Source organism: Diceros bicornis, chromosome 9, assembly GCF_020826845.1.
Source record: "Diceros bicornis minor isolate mBicDic1 chromosome 9, mDicBic1.mat.cur, whole genome shotgun sequence".
NCBI classification, from domain to species: domain Eukaryota; kingdom Metazoa; phylum Chordata; class Mammalia; order Perissodactyla; family Rhinocerotidae; genus Diceros; species Diceros bicornis.
In genome coordinates, this window is record NC_080748.1 from 12558960 (window position 1) to 12581489 (window position 22530).

At 47.4% G+C, this 22530-nt stretch overlaps 1 protein-coding gene across 3 annotated transcripts in view; it reads left to right on the plus strand.

The window, feature by feature from the left end:
• Positions 1–22530, plus strand: part of MTUS2 (microtubule associated scaffold protein 2) — a 411904-nt gene that overhangs the window by 383878 nt on the left and 5496 nt on the right. For all 3 annotated transcript variants that reach the window (XM_058547941.1, XM_058547942.1, XM_058547943.1), the window contains 5 exons: positions 4410–4624; positions 12319–12424; positions 15244–15317; positions 19105–19203; positions 20316–20435. In XM_058547941.1, coding sequence (XP_058403924.1) covers positions 4410–4624; positions 12319–12424; positions 15244–15317; positions 19105–19203; positions 20316–20435 — 614 coding nt within the window. The remainder of the gene's footprint in view (positions 1–4409; positions 4625–12318; positions 12425–15243; positions 15318–19104; positions 19204–20315; positions 20436–22530) is intronic.

A 22530-nucleotide genomic window follows, 5' to 3' on the forward strand; every position in this document is an offset into this window, starting at 1 on the left:
TCTTGCCTTTTTTGTTTAACAATATATTACAGATATTACTCCATGATAGCACAAAAAGACCTACCTTATTTTTTTACTAGCTACCTATATCCCATTGTATATAGGAGTTGTCATATATGTATCTTGGGTTTATCGTTTATCTAAGTAGCCCCCCACCATTTCCCTAAGGCAAATCACACTTAGTAGTCATCCTTGATCAAGTTTTTTTGTGCACTTGTAAAATTGTTGGGTTAAAATTATGCATCATTTAATTTTTTTCTCCAGTGTAACTGATTTGCTTTTATTCATTTCTTTACCTTTTCATCTGTTTTATTCCATCTACACAATCTGTATAGTCAACTAGTTGCCTTAATTTTCTGGAGTTATACTGATATTAGTATACGATAAATAAATTTTTTTCCCATACAAAATAGTGTTTTACCAAGGACAAAATACATGATCAGCATTTTTTATTATTTTCATTTGAGTTTTATGTGCCTGATATATCTCTAGTTAAGAAACACTAAGAATGGTTCTTAGGCTCTACATATGTCTCTGTGTGTGTATAAAACAGCTTAGTGGTGGGGTTTTCATTTTTGTTTTATTTTGCCGGCATATATCTTCACCATTGTTATATAGAGTTTTAAAATCAGAATATGAACTTTCCTTCTATAAAAACATCTAAATTTATCCTCTGAGATATTTTCCGTCATGTTATTTTTTAAATTTTCTTTCCTTTTTTGTGAAAATTTTATTTAGATATAATTCACGTACCATACAATTCACCCATTGAAAGTGTACAGTTCAGTGGTTTTTAGCATATCCACAGAGTTGTGCAACTGTCACTACAGTCTACTTGAGAACATTTTCATCACTCCAAAAAGAAACCCCATACTCTTGAGCTGTCACCCTCTAATGCTCCCATCCGTATCATTTAAATTTTGGAAGATATTTTTGCCCTCTAAAGCAGCTTATCAGTTAATTTCCACAACAGTCCATCAAATGCTGCTTTCCTCATACCCTTCCTGTATTATCAGAGTATTTCATCTTGATCAGCCTTTTAAGTGAGAAATTATTTCTGGCTTCAATTTGCATGTATTTAATCATGAATGGTGCCGACCGTCCATTCTCATGTTTCTTAACCATTTGTGTCTCCTCTCTGTGCCCTGCTTTGTGGACCTATTTTAAATACAAGCAAAAGGATTGTTGTCACTGTTTTATTGTGATCCCATCCACCGGGCACGATACATGGGGCAGAGACCACTATGAAGTTAGTTCACCCAAATTACAGAAACAAGAGCACTCTACAAACAGGCCCCAGGCACCCAGAAACCCGCCCTGGGGCTCCCAGCCATTACCCAGTGGCGCCAGGTTCTTGTCTGTCGGATGACTCCGCCTTCCCCGTGTGTAGGTAAAATTATTGCTCCTCTGTTTGCCTCATTTTGACTTTGTCTCAATCCATCAAGCACTGTTGTTTTAATGGACATTCCATGTCTTTGTCCAGTCACCCCAGGATAAACCTGCCTTATATATACACCTCTTACCTAGTCTGTGGATCCTGATAGCCTTTTTCACTAGCCAAAGGCCCTGGTGAAATCCCTAATAACTTCCCCCCGTTGGAGGGTCTTTGGGAAAGGCTGGAGCTGGGTTAAAGCCAGCGGGTCAGGACTCCTGGGAACAGGCATCTCTTCACTGCTGCTGCCAGGCCTGAGCCACTATGGCCATTAGTTACTGTTAGGTTCTTTCTGTGGGGACCATAGGCTCCAGTGATCAGAGTAGGGGAGGACTCTGGACCTCCTCCACCACGACCCCACTACTAGGTACCAGAAGGCCTCAGACCGAGTCTGCTGTTCATGCTAGTATTTATTAGCGAGCAAGCAAAAGGCATCTTACTCCCTGTGGTGGTATGCCCAGTGCATTCTCAGCAACCTGGCCCATAGGCAGACCTCGCCTAAAAGGTTTACTCACAGCAGATGTGACAATAATATATATATTCAGGGGCATACCTAACATTTGACACCCAGACTGGACCATTTGTAACATTCCCTCTTCTATAACACAAAATCATTCCCAGTATAACCTTGTAATAATCAGTAATAAGCATTATTTTCCTGACTCACTATATAAACAATTAAAAAAGAAGAAATTTCATTTTAAAGATTATTCAAACTTATTAATATTCAAATGAGAAGAGCACAGTGCCACTTCTGTGATATTTCTGCCAAACACGCATGACCTTAATCTAATAATGAGGAATCATCGGACAAACCAAATTGAGAGACATTCTACAAAATAACTGGCCTGTCATCTTTAAAAGTGTCAAGATCCTGAAAGTCAAGGAAAGAAAGACCAAGGAACTGTCCCAGACGAAAGGAGACCCAGGAGACAGGACAGCTAAATGCAACTCATGCTTCAGAACTGGATCCTTTTTCTAGAAAGGACATTATTGGGACAGCTGGTGAACCTTGAATGGAGTCTGAGCGTTGGATGGCACTGTTGGATCAATGTTGATTTCCTGATTTTGACGATTGTGTCCTGGTTATGTAGGAGAATGTCCTTGTGGTGGGGAATATACACTAAGGAATTCGGGAGTGATGGGACAGCAGGGCAGCCTCTTATTCTCAAATGGTTCAGGGAAAAAAAATGTCATTTGTACAGTAATGTTCTTGTACTGTACTTCCAACTTTCCTCTGTGATTATTTTAAAATACAAAAATTATTTTTAAACACCTCGACAAGTAATTGTAGAAATTGTTCAGAACTTAGACTAACAAAAGACTTTTTTGAGGACGAGTATTTTTTCACCAACATTCGTTAGAATTACTGGCAAAGGTGGCAATAAAAAGCAGAGGGCTTTTCCAGTTGGTTATTGCTTTTAAATTCCCTACAGACAGTGCATCCTCTTATTGCCTACATGTGGGTGGACAGCAGCCACCACCCCACCCTCAGGACACCCCGATTACACTGGCAGATCCTGCAGACAACTTGGCCAGATTGTGCATCAGAATCCTCCATTAAAGGGTGGGACATGGGACACTGGGCCAGTCGAAGCCCTAGGCCAAGAAGGCCGTTGGGGACAGTGTTAGGCTGCTGGGCTGGCCAGATTCTTACACACTGTTCACACGGGGCAAGGTGCCAAATGATATCCAGCCAATCCACCACTCATTTTACCAGGGGAAAAAAGTGTTTTAAACATCCCTCATGCTAATGAACAAACTCTTTTAGAGTCGAATGTGGCAAAGAAGGCCTTGAATTAGCTGTCTCTATAGGCTGGGACTTCTGATCAGGGTGTTTCAAATGCTGTCTAACCACCTTGGGTGTATATTTCTGATCATAACTAACCACGCCTTGGGTGTAGAGTACCATTAACCAGTACATATACCGACTCACTCAATTTTTAAGCAAATGACAACGTCTCCCCAGCTGGTAGCACAGAGTGGAGAGCATGGTGGCACCCAGTCTTTGTGGAATGTGAAGGATGTGTATGTGCCCCTCGACCTCTGGGTGCGTGTATACGGTCAACTCCACTTGACCTAAACAGAGGAGATTGTCAGAGTGTTTTTCTCCTTCCTGGAAGCAGTTTGCAGTGGAGGAGGCCATCTTTAGGATGAGAGCAGCCACTCTTGCCCGCAGCCCAGGGGGCGCAGGCTCCCAGGTGAGGAGCAGTTGCAGGAGCCGTGGTCTGCTGTCACTGCCTCAGCCCCTGCCAGCGCCCGGGGAAGAAGCCAGGACTGGAAGGGGAGGCACGCCTGCACAGAGGGGGATCGAGTGGTCCCTGTCCTTCCGCTGGAGAGGAATGGTGTGAGTGAAGCTTCGGTCACCTGAAAGGAAACCCCCGCACTTGCTCTGAGACTGTCCTGTTGGCCTTTCAGCCTGGCCGAACAGCTTCAGTATTGGACCCCCACCCCCATCCTCTCTTCGGCTGCCGGGTGTGCCCAGGTCTCAACCTGGATGGGCCTAAGAGTCGCCGTGGGCGTTGTGAAAAGTTTACGCCCTGGGCTCCTGCCCCAGGGCTCTGATCCACCCAGGGTGTGCCTAGGAGTGTGCATTTTTAACAAACGCCCAAGATTTTTGATGCCTGTGGTCCATGGACCCTCAGAGAAACCCTGCTCTAGCGGCAGGAACACGGGGCTCGCGGTCAGAAAGCCCAAAGCTGCCCCCGCAGTTTTTGCTCCACACGCCGGCTGACCCTGGGCAAGTCCCCGGAGCGCCCGGGGTCAGGTTTCCTCTCAGCCTCCTGTGTCTGCTGTGAGGATCAGGTGCAGGAGAAGGGAGACACTTTACAGACGGTGAAGTTCTGCCAAAGGAAGAGACTCGTGCCTGGTCGTCACGTGAACCCTGAGGATGTGCCCGCGGGTGTCAGAGACACGCGGCTTCAGACCTTTCGGCGCCTCCTAACCGATCTTTAAAAGATGTTGTTCTCTCCCCCAGCCTTCAACACAGCCAAGTGTGAGACACTGCAGAGGGAGAAGGAGGAGCTGGAGAGGCGCTTTGAGGCCGAGGTGAGGCAGCTGGGCTGGCAGCAGCGGGCGGAGCTGCAGGACCTGGAGGAGCGGCTGCAGCTGCGGTTCCAGGCGGAGGTGGCGCGCCTGCAGGGGGAGCACGGCGCCCAGCTGCTGCGCATCCGGTGTCAGCACCAGGAGCAGGTCAGTGCGCGGCTCTGGGCTCCGGCCCTGCTGCTGGGAGACGCGGGTGGAAGCGGGGGGAGCCGGCACTGCTTTAGCGAGAAGTCCTGTTCAGTGGGTGAGCTGTTTCCAAGTTCACTCCCCGACCTCATTTCTTCCTACTGTCCCCTCCCTCCCTCCCTCTCTCCCTCGTCATCCCAGGCGTGCTCCCACCTTGGGGCTTTTGCACTCTGCCTGGAATGCTCCCCCTCTAGACACTCCATGGCTCCCTTTCTCCCTCTTTTCCAGACTTTCCTCAAAAGTCACTTTCTCAGTGAGGTCCTTCCTTATCTAAAATTACAACTTCTCCTGCACCACGTACACCCTCCCCGCCCCCTCCCTGCTGCAGTTTTTCCTCAGCACTTGTCACTATCTAACACATTGTAAATTTTACTTGTGTACCCTGTTTATCATCTGCACATTCCATGAGGGCAGTAATAATGACAAGCAAACACGTATCTAGCCCTTGCGGTGCACGAGGCACTGCCCTGAACTCTTGACATCTACTACCTCATGTGATCCTCACAGTAGGTGAGGTGCCATTATTGTCCCCATTTTACAGGTGAAAAAACAAGACTCAGAGGTTCAGTGACCTGCCAGAATTCACAGAGCTGGTCATGGACCAGCCAGGGCTGAACCCAGTCTGTCTCCAGCATCCGTGCTGTCGAGCACCAGGTTAGAATTGTCTGCAGGCTTACGGCTAGATCTCTGGCACCTGACCATGCCTGCACAGAGGAGGCCCTCAGTGTGGTTTTGCCAAATGAAAGAATGATGACACTAGTTAACCTGAGCCCAGCGGTCTTACTAGAGAGGGTAATTCTTCCTGAAATAACTAGAAAGTAATTCCCAGGGAGCCTGTCAGCAGGAAGGCAGGAGGAACCGACGTGCCCATCCTCACGGCCAGCTGCCTTGTCAATTACGACCGCTAGTGCTGACGGGAGCCGGGCGATTGGGACAACAAGCCAACTCTGCTTCCGTCAGAACTAGTTCTGCTCCTGTTTTTTCTAAGTCCCCAAGGCTCTGATGCCTTATTCCCACCTTTTAATTGGTGTGTTATTTCACATAGTCTGCTTATGATAGTCCTAAGGTACAGTGACATCTGTGAAGAGTGCTCTTTAAATCTCAGGCTAGTGCTGAGTGGCCCTTCATTATCGTGAACATTGGGCTGCCCTCCTTGGGCTGCTTCCAAATAGATATCCTGGACAGTAACGGTCCCCAGAGGCTTGTGCGTCGTAGGGGCACAGGAGGAATTGCAGAGTAATAGTAAGTACTGTCGTTGTAATTAAAAATTCATCTCGGGGCCGGCCCGGTGGCGTAGCGGTTAGGTGCGCACACTCCGCTGTAGCGGCCCGGGGTTCGGATCCTGGGTGCACACCGACGCACTGCTTGGCAAGCCATGCTGTGGCAGCATCCCATATAAAGTGGAGGAAGATGGGCATGGATGTTAGCCCAGGGCCAGTCTTCCTCAGCAAAAAGAGTAGGATTGGCAACAGATGTTAGCTCCGGGCTAATCTTCCTCACACACACAAAAAAACAATCGATCTGATAGCACTTTATTCTATTCAGCATCTCAGGTTAGTCATTCTCCTTTTTTAGAGGCCTGTGGAAACCAGACACGGCTGCCTGCTTGAGGTAGTTGAGACTTAGAGACCAGGAAACAGAATAGGTTACAGCTAAAGTTACCTGCTGGTGCTAAGATTAGACACTGAACCCTCAGCATCTTGCTTCCTGAGCTCACTGAGCATGACTCCTGTACGTGGACATTTGTGCGTGCTGCTGTCTATAGTCTTACCTATTTCATGGCCCTTGATACATCTCAAACCTGGTACAGCTGTCAGCTTGTTCTGTGCCACTGCATCCTGGGGCTATTCATTCCCAACTACACAGAGAACATATTTATACCCGTGTTCACTGAGACTTCTGGTCCGAAGTTCTGGGTTGGCTTAGAAGGTGCCAAGAGGCGGGGAGGGAGGGCAGGAGGTGGTTATCAGGCAGAAGAATGTGCTTCAAGGGAGCCGTCTGACTGAAGGCTCACGTCGGGGTGTTGTGTATGGACACCACAGAGCTAAGGCCTCTGCTGAGTGGAGCCCATCCACTGGTGGGGCGCAGCCCGGGGCAGAACACCTCACTGAGCTTGGTCGGTGCAGAATCGCATGCCGGGAGATGTGCTCTCACCTCCCCGCTAATCTGGGCCTCAGCAGCCTTTCAGAGATTTCATACTGGGAGGGACTGAAAGGAAAGAAGGCCCTGGCTATTCTGCTTGAGAATGAGTTACACAAGCGACCTATGTATATTTAAAAAGTGCTCTGTTTTATGGGGGCTCTGAGTTCTGTTCTTCTTGACCCTTGATGATAGCTAAAGCGATTCATTCATTTATTCATTCACTACGCAGAGAGATTTAGTGAATGCCCACTGTACGAAGGCATCATGATAGGGTACGGCAAGAGATGCCAAGATTTATCAAATGTATACTAGCTTGTTCCATAGCCTCAGATTATGGACCAGGAGACGTTCTGAGACACATGCCTGGAAACCATAATACTGGGTGAGAAATACAGATGATGTGTTTAGGAATTGAGAGTTTACTTCCAGCTGGGAGGACGAGGGAACACTTGATGGTGGAAATAGCATCTGAATGCTTTCCAGCTGAGTAAACCTTGCCTATAGCAGCCCATTGGGTTTGGGGTTTGGATGATTTAAACCTCTGAATTATTCAGGCCTCTGATTATGCTCCTGCTGCTGACTGTTACCCTGGCCTGCAGCTTATCCAACAGAGAGCATGCAGGCAAAGAGCGTGCAGGCAGAGAGGAAAAGGAGGAAACGCACCTAATCCAGTATTTTCATTTCCGAATAGAATAAGCACTCATTTGTTTAGTGCAGGAGAAGACTCAAGTGCATGCCTGCAGTGGAGGTTTGGGTGTTTTTCTGTGGTTTCAGTTATCCATGCAGAACTCTCCACACTCACGTCTTCCTGATCAGGGACGGTTGCACTCGGCAGTGCTAACTCCACAGAGAGTGACATCTGTATCCTTCTGGAGATTTAAAACTCGACTTAACCAATCTGGCCTCTCCTCACACCCCAGCGCCCCAGAGCCGGCAGCAGGGAGGCTGCTTCAGTCTGACCCGTGGGATTTTCTGAGGCTTCACTGATGTTGGGAGCTCGCTTGCTCAGGCAGGCTGCCCTCTGATTCGACTGCAGGGTCTCCCTCAGGACAGCTCCACTGTCCACTCACTCACCTGAGGGACAACGACTGTCTCTCTGGCCACACATGGGAATCACTTGGGGGAACTTCTACAAAACACCTTGTCCTCCCCCCACACTAACTGAATCAGAGTCACTGAGTGGGGCCTGGCATCTGGTGTTTGTCAAGGATCCCCAGGGCCTGGAGACGCAGGGACGCGTTCCTCAGTCCTGCAGAGTTTAGGGGCTGAGCCAGGGCGTGGCCGTGCCTCTTGGCTTTCTTCACTGACTTTGAAGACATGGTATGACTTTTATTTTTCAAGTATGATTATAAAAGTGTTTAATCAAATCAGCCCTCATTCTATAGCTGGCTACACATTAATAGAAGCCAAATTGCCATAGCTACCCTTTCTCAAAGCACACAAAACAGATTTTCACTATAAACACGCATGCTTTTTCTCTTTTTGCCCCAAACATAGTTCCTCCTCAGCCAAGCTTCCAGTCCTCCTTTCTGGGCTGCCTTTGGCTTTTCGCTGAAGATATTTGGTCACAGAGCCTGGCGTTCAATGATCAGACTTGTGACCTTTGACCCCATGCCCCCAAGACCCTCTGGCAGTTTGTCTTACTCCCTGATCTGACCCTGAAGTCACTCGCATCAGGGACCGCTGGTTCCTAGATGTATTGTGGATTCTGCTGAATAAAGTCCAAGCAGAGATTCCTTCCCCCTCAGGAGCGTCATGCTCAGCCTGTGGAATTGACGGTCGCCTTGTCTCATGTTCAGGAGGTACCGTTCATCCTTTCCGAAGGCATCATCCTCAGCTTCATCAGAGTGGACAGAGGCCACTTTGTCCATCATCTTGCATTACGTCTCTTTAGTCCCCCTGCACAGCAGGCGCACAGCTGCCACAGCAGGGAACACACTCTCTCTAATCAAATAGAATGAGGTCCCGAGGGGCCCCCAGTCTTCCAGCACCAGAGCTCCCACCCATCACTGCCCAGAGACGCTGTACGCTGGGAGGAGGCGGTGCAGGGAAGATGGGGCCTCTCTGAACACCTGCCCACGTGGTGGGCTGCAGAGGGGGCAAAAGGCACACCCCGGAATGGGATGAAGTCGGACTGGGAGCTCTGGCCTGGCTGGCCGCCTGCTCTGAGTGGATACCAGCACAGAAGGGAAGGAGCCCCTCCTGATCTAGAAGGAAAGTCGTTATGAGAGCCCTGGAGACAGTAAACATGGATGGGCTCCCTCTGTCTCATCAGATGGGAATACATGTCTGGGATGGGGGTAAATGGGCGTTTAATCTGGTTTGGGTTTAATGAGTAAAGCTGAAACAATATAAAGCACATGTTTCTTCATTCTAAATGTATGGCTTCTCTAAGTGAATTGCCAAAGCCTCCGATAATTGCATTTTGCAAATGGCTAAATGAAGTAAACCCTGCATCTCTATTCTTACCCGTCTGAGAGGGTGGCTCTCCAGCCCTTTGCTCTGCTGTGACTCAGCCCAGCTGGACAGCAAGCAGCTGTGGGCATGGTGCCTGCCACAGGGAGCAGCTGCTTCTCCATGTGACGAGGACTAGTGATTTGATGGGCACACTGACAGACTCCTCCGTGGCACAGCCCAGAACTCCGTCTTCCTGGAGGAGGAAGGAGGGTGGTCCAGCAGTGGTCTAAGGGGGCCCCACCCAGGGTTCTAAAAGGAAGAGAAGGATGCTTCATCCCGCATAAGCTTACATGCCCTGATAATGGATTAGCACCTTTTGCCTCTGACTTGGTGATCTACAATGCATAAAATTATCTTGTGTTTCCCTTGGGTCAACTTGTCTGAATCTCTTCAAATGCCTGCAGAAGGTTTCAAGGTCTTCTCAGGCTGAGAGTTCTTACTGGCTTCTTCGAAATGTGAACTCGTGCTCTAGAAAGAAGCCAGGAGCCATGGGAGGAGAAGTCATGGGGATTAATACTATGACAAAAAATAGAATCCCTTCTTCATAGAGGGAACATTCTTTTAAAACCATGAAGATGTAAAGAAACCTAGATTACTGAAGGGTAAGGATGATTGTGCCCAAATTTTGGCTCATTGGCTCTCATTGGTTTCCTTCAAACTATACTGGGCATTCCTCTCATTGTATGTGGCCTTTCAGAGTGAGGAGACGAGTATTTCATTCATAAAAGCACCTCTGAGAAGCTGTAACAGATAGATCTTGCCCTTACATGATCTTTAATATGCTGGGTGTGGTATTTCATCACCACTAAATCAAAGACCTGCCTTCCAACAAACCGGAAGGGCATGTTCAGCCACACACATAGTGTGGTATTGCCAGTCGGGGCATGTCCAGCTCCAGGGACACATGGGACGCTTCTGGAACTTAGTCCTTCCATTCATCTCTCTTTTCTGAAACCACCCATGGCAATTTGTATGAGAGACCAACAAATTAGAATCACACCAAGGACTGATAAAAGATTTTCCTTTATACTAAACTGGGTAACTTACCTCCAAATAATGTGTGGGTACTTGTTTCTACAGGCAGTGTGCTGTGGGCTTGACTGACATCAGTAATGGAGTGGAAAGAAAAGATATTTCCTTTTTCTTTAAACCAGTGATTTATTTTTCCAAGAGACTGGAAGGCTTTGGACAAAAATTCCATAAAAACCTCATCTAAACAGGAATTGGACAATTAAATACTGTGGCAGTCAGCCTTTCTGCTAGTGGATTCATCTCTGAGCTTCAAATCAAGTATTGTTTAATCAAGAATAGCCAGTGAATAAAAGTGAGCCATTGCACACCATGTCCGTCTTCATATTGTAATGTGGCTTTCCTAACACCGCGGAGTTCAGAGTTGGTTTTGCCAGTGAGATTTCTGTTTTAGTGGATGAGGGTCTCATTTACTGTAGGAGAGAGAAGTCAGACAAATTTTCCCATGCAATTATAGTATCTAGAATGGGAATCTATCCCATTTTAAAATACAAATACTCCCACGCACCCACTTTGCGAGTGGGCTTCCTTTCTTCTGGAGATCCCTTCCCCCTTTAGATCAAAGGTCAGCCTGGGAATTATCCCCAGAGACATGAGAGACTCCAAGAGGTGGCTGAATACCACCAGCTACAGGCAATATGTTCTTAACTAGTCCACCAAAGAGCTGCAGGACCCGGGCGCCTTTTCTGGTTTAGTGTTTTTCAGATGCCAGGTTTTAACACATTTGTAGGTTGTGAAATAAATTTAGTGGTTTGTAATTAGCATTTGGAGAAAACAAAGTAAAATAGAATAAAAGTTTAAAAACCAGATTATTGCAAATAGGAAGGGAAAGTATTGCTTTGTGACACTTTGGTTTCGTGTGGTGTGCCCTGTGTTACGATGTTCAGTGGTATTTTTTACAATGGGTCACCAACAAAGAATTTGGAAAAACTCTGTTCTGGTTTGCTATCACAGGGAGAGGTCGTTTTATGCAATTACTCCTATAAGTCATACATTTGCAGTGAAAGCAACAGCTACAGCAACCATAACAAAAACAGTAAACATGGTAGGTGAGTTGGGGGCAGAGATCAGGAAGGGTGAAAATAAAGAATCCTGGACTGGCTGCACTGCTTGTGATTCAACTCCTGGACATGTCCCTGCAGCCACAAAAGAGCAGCCCTCCACGGGAGCAGCTCCACATTGCCCGGACCTGAGGCGGGCAAGCTCATGTTTAGGAAGTGGGTGTGGTACACACAGCGGGTGAGGTGGGATCGTACAGATCTGCCAGCCTGCCTTGGTGCTGGGGAGAGGGTCATAAGGTACTAGTTATGGGTCTTGCTGGGGCCAGCAGTGGTGTGTTTGAGAGAGCTTCACCTTCGGAGTCAGACTTGGGCCAACTGCTGGCCCTGCTGTTTACTCACCCTTGGGCAAAACATTTCAAAACTCTCTAAGCCTTGGTTTCCTCATCTGTAAAATGAGCATAAAAATATCTACCTCATAATGTTGCTGTGAGGGTTAAATGGAGCCACTGATAGCAGGTAGCTTCATAAGTGTTCGTTCCCTCCATTTACCTTGTGTACTGCAGCTCCTACCTGCCACTGGGAAACAGAGAGAACACAATATCTAGTGGGGAGGACCCTCTTCTTTTCCTTCTCTGTCATCACCTCATAGAGTGATTGGCGCAAGGGGAAAGAACGGAGTGGGAAGGGGATGGCCCAAAAGCCAGGCCCAGGACCGTGAAGAGGTGGCCTAGGTAGCCATCCCCCACTGGGAGCTGATGTCCTCCTGTGACAGCTGCGCTGTGGCAGTGACTTCCCTGTGACTTCCCTCTGACTCCAGGGGCTGCCATGTTACCACCAAATCCTGGCTCTCCTGGCTCAGCACAAGGCTGAGGGCAGCTGTCATCTCAGCAGAATGACTTGTCCTTGACGTGTTGGGCCACTGACCTTTCCACTCGTTGAATTCCACCTCTGTTCTCCAAGCAGTGAGGATGTTGCTGCCCTCAATTCCCCAGCTCACTGTGTAACCATAACTGTGATCTCCCTCAGGTAGAAGATATCACCGCCAGCCATGAAGCTACTCTCCTAGAGATGGAAAATAACCACACAGTTGCCATTGCGATCCTGCAGGATGACCACGACCACAAAGTCCAAGGTAGCTACCAGCCTTGATGCGCACAGTAAGCAGGAGCAGGCTGTGCGAGCCGGACTTTTCCTGCTGTGGAAGCAAGAGGCCCTTCCTTCCTCTCTTGATCCTCTTTCCTTTCTTCCTCCCTTTCCTTCCTGGTGTATCTTTGTGTTGCTTCCTGTGGAAAGAAGAGAGAGAAGTCTAGGATCCAGGCAACTACTTCTTTCCTCTGAAGCAGTTGCTCTCAACCTTGCCTGGATATTGGAATCCCTGAGGAGCTGTAACAGGAGGCTGATGCCAGCCTGAGTCCCACCTGGGGTTCCGATGTAGCTGGTCTAGAGTGCAGCCTGGGCAGCAAGATTTTTTAAAGCTTCTGAGGTGGGTTTCGTGGGTAGCCAAGCTTGAGAACCACTATTCTAAAGTAGGTATGGAAATCCTGGGCTTTATTTTGTTTTGTAGCCTTATAAAATTAAATGGCAAAGATATGGACACACTTCCCCACATCTGTGATGTTCTCAGGGCCACAGAGCATCTGATTGGATCTGGGTCTCCACACCTTGCACTCATAGACCACATTCACCATAGGCTTAAGTTGAGTCTTTGGATCTTTCTTTTCACTTTTTTTTATAACTTTGAATTATCTTTTGATATTTAGGGTTTTATGTGGGTCATAAGAACAACAGCAACAATGTTTACAAAGTACTACTAAAATTTTAACTTTGTGAAAGAAGCTTTTTATACTTTTAACGTGTATTTACATTAATATATACAATTTATTTTTTAATTTCCCCTCCCCTCACTTTTTCCCCCAGTCAGCTGGTCGTTAAAGTACATTAAAAACCATGAAATTGAACAATAAGTTAATGAATTTTAAAAATTTGAGAATTAATATCAGTATTCATTATCATTTTTTAAATGTTCTGTGTCAATAGCAAAGCCCACTGTGCAGCCATCAGTACTCCTGGTCTTGCCTCCCTGCAGCGCCAGCCCCACCACCTCTCGGAACTATTAGGACATGAAGCAGTGCAAGCTGGAGGCAAGAGACACTGAGTTCCTGAGCACTAGTTACTCGTGTCACCTCCGTCAGGATAGCGTGTCTCACACTCAGAGTACCAGTCCTCATCCTGGGCTGCGCGTTGGAACCATGCGGGGAGTTTTTCAAAGATACTGATTTGTGGATCCCACCACAGCAATTCCAATTTAACTGCTCTTGGGTGCAGCCCAGGCATCATGAGTTTTTAAAGCTGCCCAGGTGATTCTAATATGTAGCAAAATTTGAGAACCATTGTCTTAGAGCACAGTATTAAGCGTGAGACAGAGTGTCATACCTTAAAGTAATGAAATACATTATGGGTACATAGATATTAGCCACAGTTTATACCATCTCCACAACAGATACTGACTTTTCTCTTACGGTATTGGAATCATATGAAAATGTCCTAAAGCCCATCACTGCTCTGTAGGAAAATGGTCTCTGGATAGGGAATATGAATGGAAATGGTGCAATGAGCCACAGTGTTGCTTTTTGTTTCTGGATGTTCATATAAATAGACCTGGTACGTTTTTCTGACTAATGAAGTCTTGTTTCAATGCCACATCCAAGGCCTTTGAATTATATGTAGTGTCAAGACAATGTAGGCATATGTAACGGTAGCTACAAAATTCATTACTATGGTCAGGGCAATGCTCTCAATGACTATTAAAACTAATCATTTAGACAAAGGCAGGTAGACCAGAAGGCCACATTGTTTTATGTCAATGAAACCAGCACAAACTTTTGTTTTCCAAATGTAAATTTCAGCTATAACAACTGGATTTCTTAGAGACTTTCACCATCATTAGTTAAAAGATTTGGGTCAATGGAAACCACAATGTTTTTCCTAATTGCAGCTCATGCCAGCCAGAATGGTAATTGTTGTTCTCCAGTACTCTCCTGTTGGAAGCACAATGATCCAGGCTGATTAATGAGACCTTTCCTCCCTCCAGTTATAACATGAAAACAAATTGCTTGTGTAGCCAGAATGAGATGGGCTTCACCCAGCTACTAAGACTGTTCCCATCTGGAGGAAGATAGAATCCATTTGCTTAATAACTCTTACATGACATCTTTTTGCCTAACTTTCAAATTATTACTGGAATGACACTTTTCACAGAATAGAATCATTCCAAACTCACTGAGAGGACCAGTCCAATTAGTCCTTCCTTCTGTTTGAGTGTCTTAACATCAGATCTTTGCTCAAGCAAATCCTAGATCTCTGTGTTCACAGTATGGCCCAGAGGCCACCAAGGTGTCCTTGCAGACACAGCACTGGTCCCATTCACCCGTCCATTCTGCAGCAAGCCCCGGCTGGCAAGACAGCTGCTCACAGCTCCACTCTCCTTGAAAAGCTCCCTTCTTCAGCCCCAGATTGCTGCTTTGTGGTGGAAAGGCAGAGTGATCCTGGGAGGGGAAGAAAATGGAGATTTAACATCGATTACCCAGTTGTTATACTAATAGGAAGAGTTGGAGAATCTGACTTGGCCTGGGTGGTGGTAGAGCAGGGTATAGAAATGAGCGTGTGGGTGTGTGCGTGTGTGCACTTGTGTTCTCTTTGCTTCCCTCCCTCATTTCTTTCCTCTTTCTTTCTTTTTTCCTCCCTTTCTCCTATTTCTTTCCTCCTCCTTTCTCTTTCTTTTAAATAACATTGCATCCAATTTCAGACTGATGGAGAAGTCTCTTTAGGCTTAAGTTGCTGTATACTGGTGTCCCTTATTTACCTAAGTCCTTTTCTTAGTCTGGCAAAAGAATCTTGTTTGATCCTTTGCAAAAGAAAGACCAACTTAACAATTTGATGTCTTCTCTCCAGAATTGATGTGTACCCATGAGCTTGAAAAGAAAGAATTGGAAGAAAATTTTGAAAAGCTGCGACTGTCATTGCAGGTTAATATTTCCTTAACTCTAGTATTGAGATAACGGCAGCATCAATATTCCAGTCCACAAGCATTTATCCAGCAACTACTATGTACTGGATCCTGCACTAAGCATTAGAATACAGAGGTAAAGAAGACATGCTCCCTGCCCTTAAGGAATTTACTGTCTACTCAGAGAGCTGTGACACAGATGGTGTCAGACAACCACAAGGTAACACGTGCTTGCACCAAACAAGTCATACTGTTAGTGAGTGCCACAGGAGTTCCAAGAGATTGCCCTGCACTTGCTACGGTCAGAGGAGTAACTGGCTGTGTTTGAGGAAAGGGGAGGACTCTAGGAGGAGAGCATTCTAGGCAGGGGGGATGGTGTAAGGAGAGCTGTGAAGGGCAGAAGTCGTAGGACATGTTCTGGGAATTATAGAAGGGGCTTTAATCATCCAGAGGTGGGTGAGATGAAAAGAACCTTCTCTGCCTCCCACTGCCAACCTACAGAAAACTCCAGGGAAGTTGCTTGGCTTCCTTCTGACCCCTAAGGGGAAAAGGAAGGGTCTCCCCGATCACGTGTATCTCCTCCTGCCTTCTGGAGACCCAGACAAACTGCTTCTGTGGAAAGACGTTGACCACCTCCAGCCCTAGGGAGGAGCTGCTAGGGTGAGGTTGTAGCCCTGCTTCCATTCTCAGCTGTGGACATCCCAATCATAGCAAGATTGTTTTTTAAATATTAGGGACACTCACATCTGGAAATTGTGGATGACAATAGCAGTGGTATCCATTGACTACCATAACTGTAATACAAAGGCAGGAATTTCACTTCTTCGATGGCTCACTTTCCCCTGGCAGTGTTCATTGCGCAGAGCTGCCCTCCCAAGAAAAGAATCCAGGATTGTTCAGATAGCCAGTGTCACTGCTATTGAGTGTCCTATTCAAAAATTTTAAATCAGAAACTGCCTGTTGTGAGCCCACCACCAATCCATTGATCCATCGATGGACCTGAAATATGCCTGTGTGGTCCTCATGTGGCTTATCCTTAGCAAATTAACAGTAACCCCAAACTACCTTCCTCGTGTACCCCGCACCCCACACCATCAGAGGCACTGTCTTTGAGGAACACAAACCAGGGAAGTGACAGCCATACCATGACGTAACAAAAACCCCATCCAGTCCAAAACCAAAAGCAGTGAGAGTTTTGTTTCATCAGTGAGTCTTCACTCTGCCACTAACATCAAATAGTCATGAATTGCGTGCATTTTAGTGGTAACTCTTCACGAGCAGAATCCATTTGGGCTGGAGATGATTTGCGGCAAGGAGGGTGGAGGTGCTCAGGGTGACCTCCTGGGGCTAGTGGCAGCTAGAGAAACAGGTTTAGTGGTTAAGAGATTCGAGCTTTGGGCTTAAGTCCTCACCTCCTCTTACTAGCTTTGAAACCTTGGACACTACGCAACCTCTGTAAACCTTAGTTTACTCATCTGTAAAACAGGGGTGACAATAGTACCTTCCTCAAGGTGTGAGCAGATTAAGGGAATAATGTGTGTAAAGTGTGTAGCACCAGGTTGACTCATACTAAGTGCTAATAAGTAGCAGCTATTGCTATTATAATAGTTTCAAGCATTGTTACATTTATTATTATTACCATCATCATCATTATCATCATGCCCTTGGTTAACTCCTGAGTTGCCCAGCATGGTCACCAGCTGGGTCTTTGTGCCTGTTACTTTGTCATAAAGGAGCCCAACCCAAGTTGAAAAACAGTCTGTCCTGTCTGATTGCTGCGGCTCCATTGTGTGCCTGTGGCTCTGTTTCGAGTAAAGGTGAATAAGGTAGAAAAATCACAGTGTGATACTGTGGATCCATCCTGGGTGGTATTTGCCTGATGAGTTTTTCAGTGTTTTGTTTTTTAATGGAGGAGGAGAGGCTTGAAAGAAATGCTTCCTCTGACAAGGCTGTCGAAGTTTGGTGTAGGAGACGTATAGAGCTAGAGTCATTTTTATCCTCACGTTCTAGAAGGTAACTGCAGCAGTGCAGGGGAAGTGTGCTGGGCTCAGCTGGGGTTGTCCTGGGCTATGATTTACAGGTGCCAGCTCGTGTGCATACAAACTCCCACTGACAACTATAGTGCCCTAATACACCAGCACTTGCATTTGATGGCACTGTGGGGGCTTTTATTTCTTAAAAATGAAATGGAAGTAACTGAAAACAAACAAACAAAAAAAAAGCAGGAAAAGGAACCTGCCAAGGATGGTTTGCAAAACAGAGTCCTCCGCCATGATGAAGAAAGCAGTCGAGCCATCACTTCATACATGACAGTGCTATTATGTAGAACTAATAATTTACAATACCCAGCTCCTAATATTTGGTGAGATGAGGCCATTCCTCTTGCCAGAAGAGTCCATGGGAAGACCCTGGTCCCTATGTTTTAATGTTACAGAAATGGTGTTGTTGGGCAGAGAAATGGAGTACTTGGCATGAGTGAAGCACCATCTCTTCACTCTGTTTGAGCGTCGAGATAAAGCCCACTGCTCGGCATCCTTTGCTCACCTGCCACGATCAGTCATTGCTGGAGTCACAAGAAGAGGAGTCAGTGTAGTTGCATCTGCCCTGGCAGCCGGGGAAGGGACGCAGTGCCTCCTCAGACTCGCATTCATCCTTTCAGCCCATACACAGAGGGCTGCCCCATAGCTGGCATGTGCTGGGGCCAGGCGTGTCCTTCTAGCTGGGGAGAGGGTCTGAACAGGGGGACAGACTCAGCTCACGTGGCAGCTCACACCAGGGACATGCAATCCAGTCCTGAGGCCCAGGGAGGCCGAGTGGAGGCCAGAAGAGAGCCAGGAATGAGAGGGAGCTGGCCGATGAAGGCACGGCCAGCAGGAGAGCTGGAACATAAGATGAGAGGGGGCCAGTGAGAACCGAGGCTGGAGACAAGAAAGGCTGATCGGGAGGTATGTCAACGCCGCGTCAGAGTATGCACTTCATCTTGAGGGCAATGGGGTTTTACGTAGCGGGGGGGCAGGTACAGGCTTGCACTTTAGAAAGCTCCCCTGACTCCACCATGAGGGCAAAAGAACCGTAACACAGGTGTCGGGTCTGGGAAAAAGTCAGTGGAGTGCCCGAGCCCAGGGAGACGGAATGGGCTCAGGAGTGTTCGTGGATTCCAGGGACATGAAGGAGGACGAACCAGCAGGACTTGATCAATGACCTGATATTTAGGGCGTTTGGTGTTTGGGAGAGGGGTCTTAGGCGGAGAGAGAAGTCAAGGATGGTTTGACGGTTTCTGGCTGGAGCTTTATAAGTAAAGATAGTTGAGATAGATTAATTGTCCCTCCTGAAGCCGGGGGCTAGATGCTCCCTGGCCGAGACACCTCACTATGCTGATTGTCAGCCTTTGTGATTCAGATATTAAATAATTAAATGCCCCCCCTTCACAAGCTTCTTATCTGAGAGGGAGGACCTCCTCATCTCAGGAGGTGTTCAGAGTCAGGCCGCGTACTTTAATCACCACCCCCGGCCCTGCCCAGTGTCGGTGTACTTGATGTGCAGCATAAACATTCATCTGTCAGTATTGTTGTGGCCCATTCTGGACAAGGCACCAAGAAGCGGAGAACAGGGGCGTTTGGGCGAATCTCTCTCCATCGTGCGATGCCCCTTTTGTGGAGCCCCTGGGACAGGAAATCTAAGTAGCCTCTGATCTTGCTGCCCTGTGAAGAGCTCCCCGGGGCGAGGTGGCAGGTGTCTCATCACAGCTGCTCAGGCTGCAGTGTCTGCAGTGGACTGAGCCAGACTTCTTGTGTAATTACTTGCAGGACCAGGTGGACACGCTGACCTTCCAGAGCCAGTCTCTGCGGGACCGAGCCAGACGCTTCGAGGAGGCTTTGCGGAAAAACACTGAAGAGCAGCTGGAGGTAGTCATGCTTTCCAGGCCTCCCAGTACCCTGGGGCCCTCAGGAGGCGTCTCTGTTGAACCTCACCCCAGGAAGCCACGTGGCTTCCTCAGCAGTCTCCCCTAAAGACAGGGCCTCTGTGTTGATCCGCTGCCAAAGTGACAGCTGGTCAGGACCTCCCCGGGATTTAAACATCTTCCTGTCAGCACCTCTTTCCTGAGACAGAGGACAGCTGTGGGTTTCTCCATCCAAATGTTATTCTTGCCACATTCCACACCACTCCCCAGCCCCTGTCCCTGAGCTCCTGTGATAAGCACAGCCTGGGAACCCTCCACCTGGGCCACGACCACCCCCTCCATCCTGTTCTCTCCCAACTCCAGTTCCACAGGGACGCACCGCTGAGGCGTGAGTCAGTAGGTTGAGGGGAGTTTTTTCCAGAAAAGCTGGCAACATTCCTTCCCTCTGCTGTAGGGCTTGCCCGATAAAAGACATGGCACCTAGTTAAATTTGAATTACAGAGAAATGAGGTTTTTAGTATAAGTATGCCCCAGGTAATACACTAAAAAAAGTTCTTTATCTGAAATTCAAACTTAACTGAATGTCCTGTACTTTTGTTTGTTGCATCTGGCAAACTTTCTCTAACATTTCTGTTTCTAAAATGCCTTTTCTTCTTTTTAAACCACTTTGCTCATTTCCTATGCAATGGGAGAGGGGGTCTCCATGGGCCCAGATGGGACCTGTAAGTCCCCACCTGTCTATTGAATCACGTAGTCTGGGTGAATGTTAAAAGCCAATGTTGAATTGACTCTTTTTACTCCATAAGTTCCCTTTGGGGGATGGGTAAGGAATGTCCAGCCGTTCCAGCATCCAGACTTTGCAGTGAATGTTGGCTTTATCTCTCCTGCTCCTCGAGGAGCTGGATTTTTAATAGCGTTCCCAGTGGGAAACTAGTGGGCACTTTTCAGGGAAGGCTGTGAGCATTCTCTCTCGCTTGTGCTCTCACGCTCTCATCCTCCAGTGCCTATTGGGGAGCTTATTAAAGAAGGCTAGATTTAGCTGAATTCATCACATTGGTGAATAATGGGCTTTGCCGAGACCCCTGGTAAATAGCTCGTTGCTCTCTGTCCCTGTAGATTGCATTGGCTCCCTATCAGCACTTGGAAGAAGACATGAAGAGTCTGAAGCAGGTATTAGAGATGAAGAATCAGCAAATACACCAGCAGGAAAAGAAGATTATCGAGCTGGAAAAGCTGGTAAGTCAGCCTGTTTCCTTGGGAGGGCCCCAGTAACCTGTATGATGTTCCCTGCTGTCATCACAGATGTCACCATTAACACCATTCACTCGGTTGGCCCCTTACCTGTCCATTGTTTACAGCTGAACAGAAAATGCATCGCTGAGTCTCCAGGCCTTTCTTAGGAAGCCAGGAGTTCTGATAAGGAATCCCAGAGGTGGCCTCATTTTGTACGACTCTGGAGCCCTGCTGACTCCTGCCTCCATTCCCCGTGCATCGCTCTGAAGTGCTAGTGCCTCCGTCCTCCCAGGGGAGACGTGGCGAGCAAGCACCGGTGGAGCATCACTGGTGTGTGCCAGGCACTTTGCAAAGCACTTTAGGTGTGTGTGTTCTTTGACTCCAACAGCAGTCCACGGGAGCAGGTGCTGTCAGGAGCCTCTTACAGATGCAGAGATGCAGGCTAGGGAGGGGGCACATCTCATCAGAGCCAATGGCGGCCGAGCCCAGGCGGGAGCCCGCCCAGTGCTCCGCTCCCTGCTCTCACCACACTCTCTGCCTCACCTCTCAGCCTGAGGGCTCCCACAGAACTAGCGAAGAGCACCTGTTTGGGGGAACAGAGCACCCCAGAGCTCACTCCTCTGCCCTGCAGGTGCAAGGGCCAGAGCTGAGACAGTCGTCCCAAGTTAGTAGCAGAGAAGCCTGCTTCCAAGGAGGTACCATCTTGATGTGGAAGTTGGCCCAACAGTCTCAGATTATTTTTTTTCCTTTTTCTACTGTTATATTTAAAATAAACTTTTAATACTTTAAAAGGACAATATATGCATTATAGGAAATTATAAAATAAACAAAAATAAGAAAATTAAAATATATTTCTACCACTGTTAACACTTGCCAGGGCTTTTCCTCTGTGTAAGTGTACACACATCAGACATCCCCCACACACACGTACAAGTGTTTCATATCCTGCTGTCTTTCAGTTAGCAAATCTTCAACTTACCATCTCAGTAATTGATCTTCTCATCTAACTTTTAAAGTCCCCCATTTGTCTCTGAAACGTCCTTGAAGCTGGTTTATCAAAACTAGGAGCTGATCTGGGACCACCTGTTACATTCAGTTGTCACATCCCCTCTCTATCTAGCACTGTCCCTTTTTTGCAGACATCTCTTGCTGCACGAGTGCTTATCAATTAGGATGGGGGCAGACTGGGGTGTGTCTGTTACCTGCATCCTGGGTGATGCTGGCCACCTGGCACCTTCTAGCAGCTCAGAGCTTCCCAGCAAAGAGAGCTAAGGGCAGTGGGGGCTCATGGACAGAGCCCTGGCCCTCCTGGCCCTGCCATGCAGCCCAGCCAACATGGGGACCACAACGCTCCTCCTCCAGGCTGAGCCAGCCGCATTTAGTTGTGCTCACCGACAAGCCTCTGGTTTATTTGGCTATTTTTAGCCATGCTCCAGGCATTCTGCAGGCATGCGTGACTTCTCATTCCAGGCCAAAAAAAAAGAACCAATTTAATCACTTCTCATTTCCTGGGAGTAAAAAGGAGGGCTGGGGTGAAGTGCCTTGCAGGGACAGAGGCCCATCATTTGGCTCTGATTCCTCAGCCTTATTCAGGGAGTGGTGACAATTTTCTTTAAAGATTAACTACCCTAACAGTGAATTTGTCACATTCTTTTCAAAAAATAATTTATTTCTAAATGCATCTTAGGATGGAACTGCACTTCAGCTGGGCCTCAGGCCCTGGGGGACACACTAACAGAGAGTGGCATCAGTTGCGGGGGAGAAACAACCATGGATGACGTTGTACTCTGATCATGTGCCAGGCTGGTCCTGAGCTTTGTGTCCCTGGCTGCCCACAACCTCAGAAGGAAAAAATGTGGCCACGTTATTTATATTTCCATCCTCCGCTAATTCAGGATGTCATATAGCATATGCACGCCAGCCAGGGATGCTGATTGGGAAGAACCATGGGACCCGTTAGCCAAACTAGGTCTTGGTGGTGTTCGTGGCTTATCTCTGACTAGCAAAGACCTGGGGACACTCATTATAAGAAATATATTCTACACAGGAATCCAATGTATACATACACACGTACATAATGTATATGAGAAAAATATAT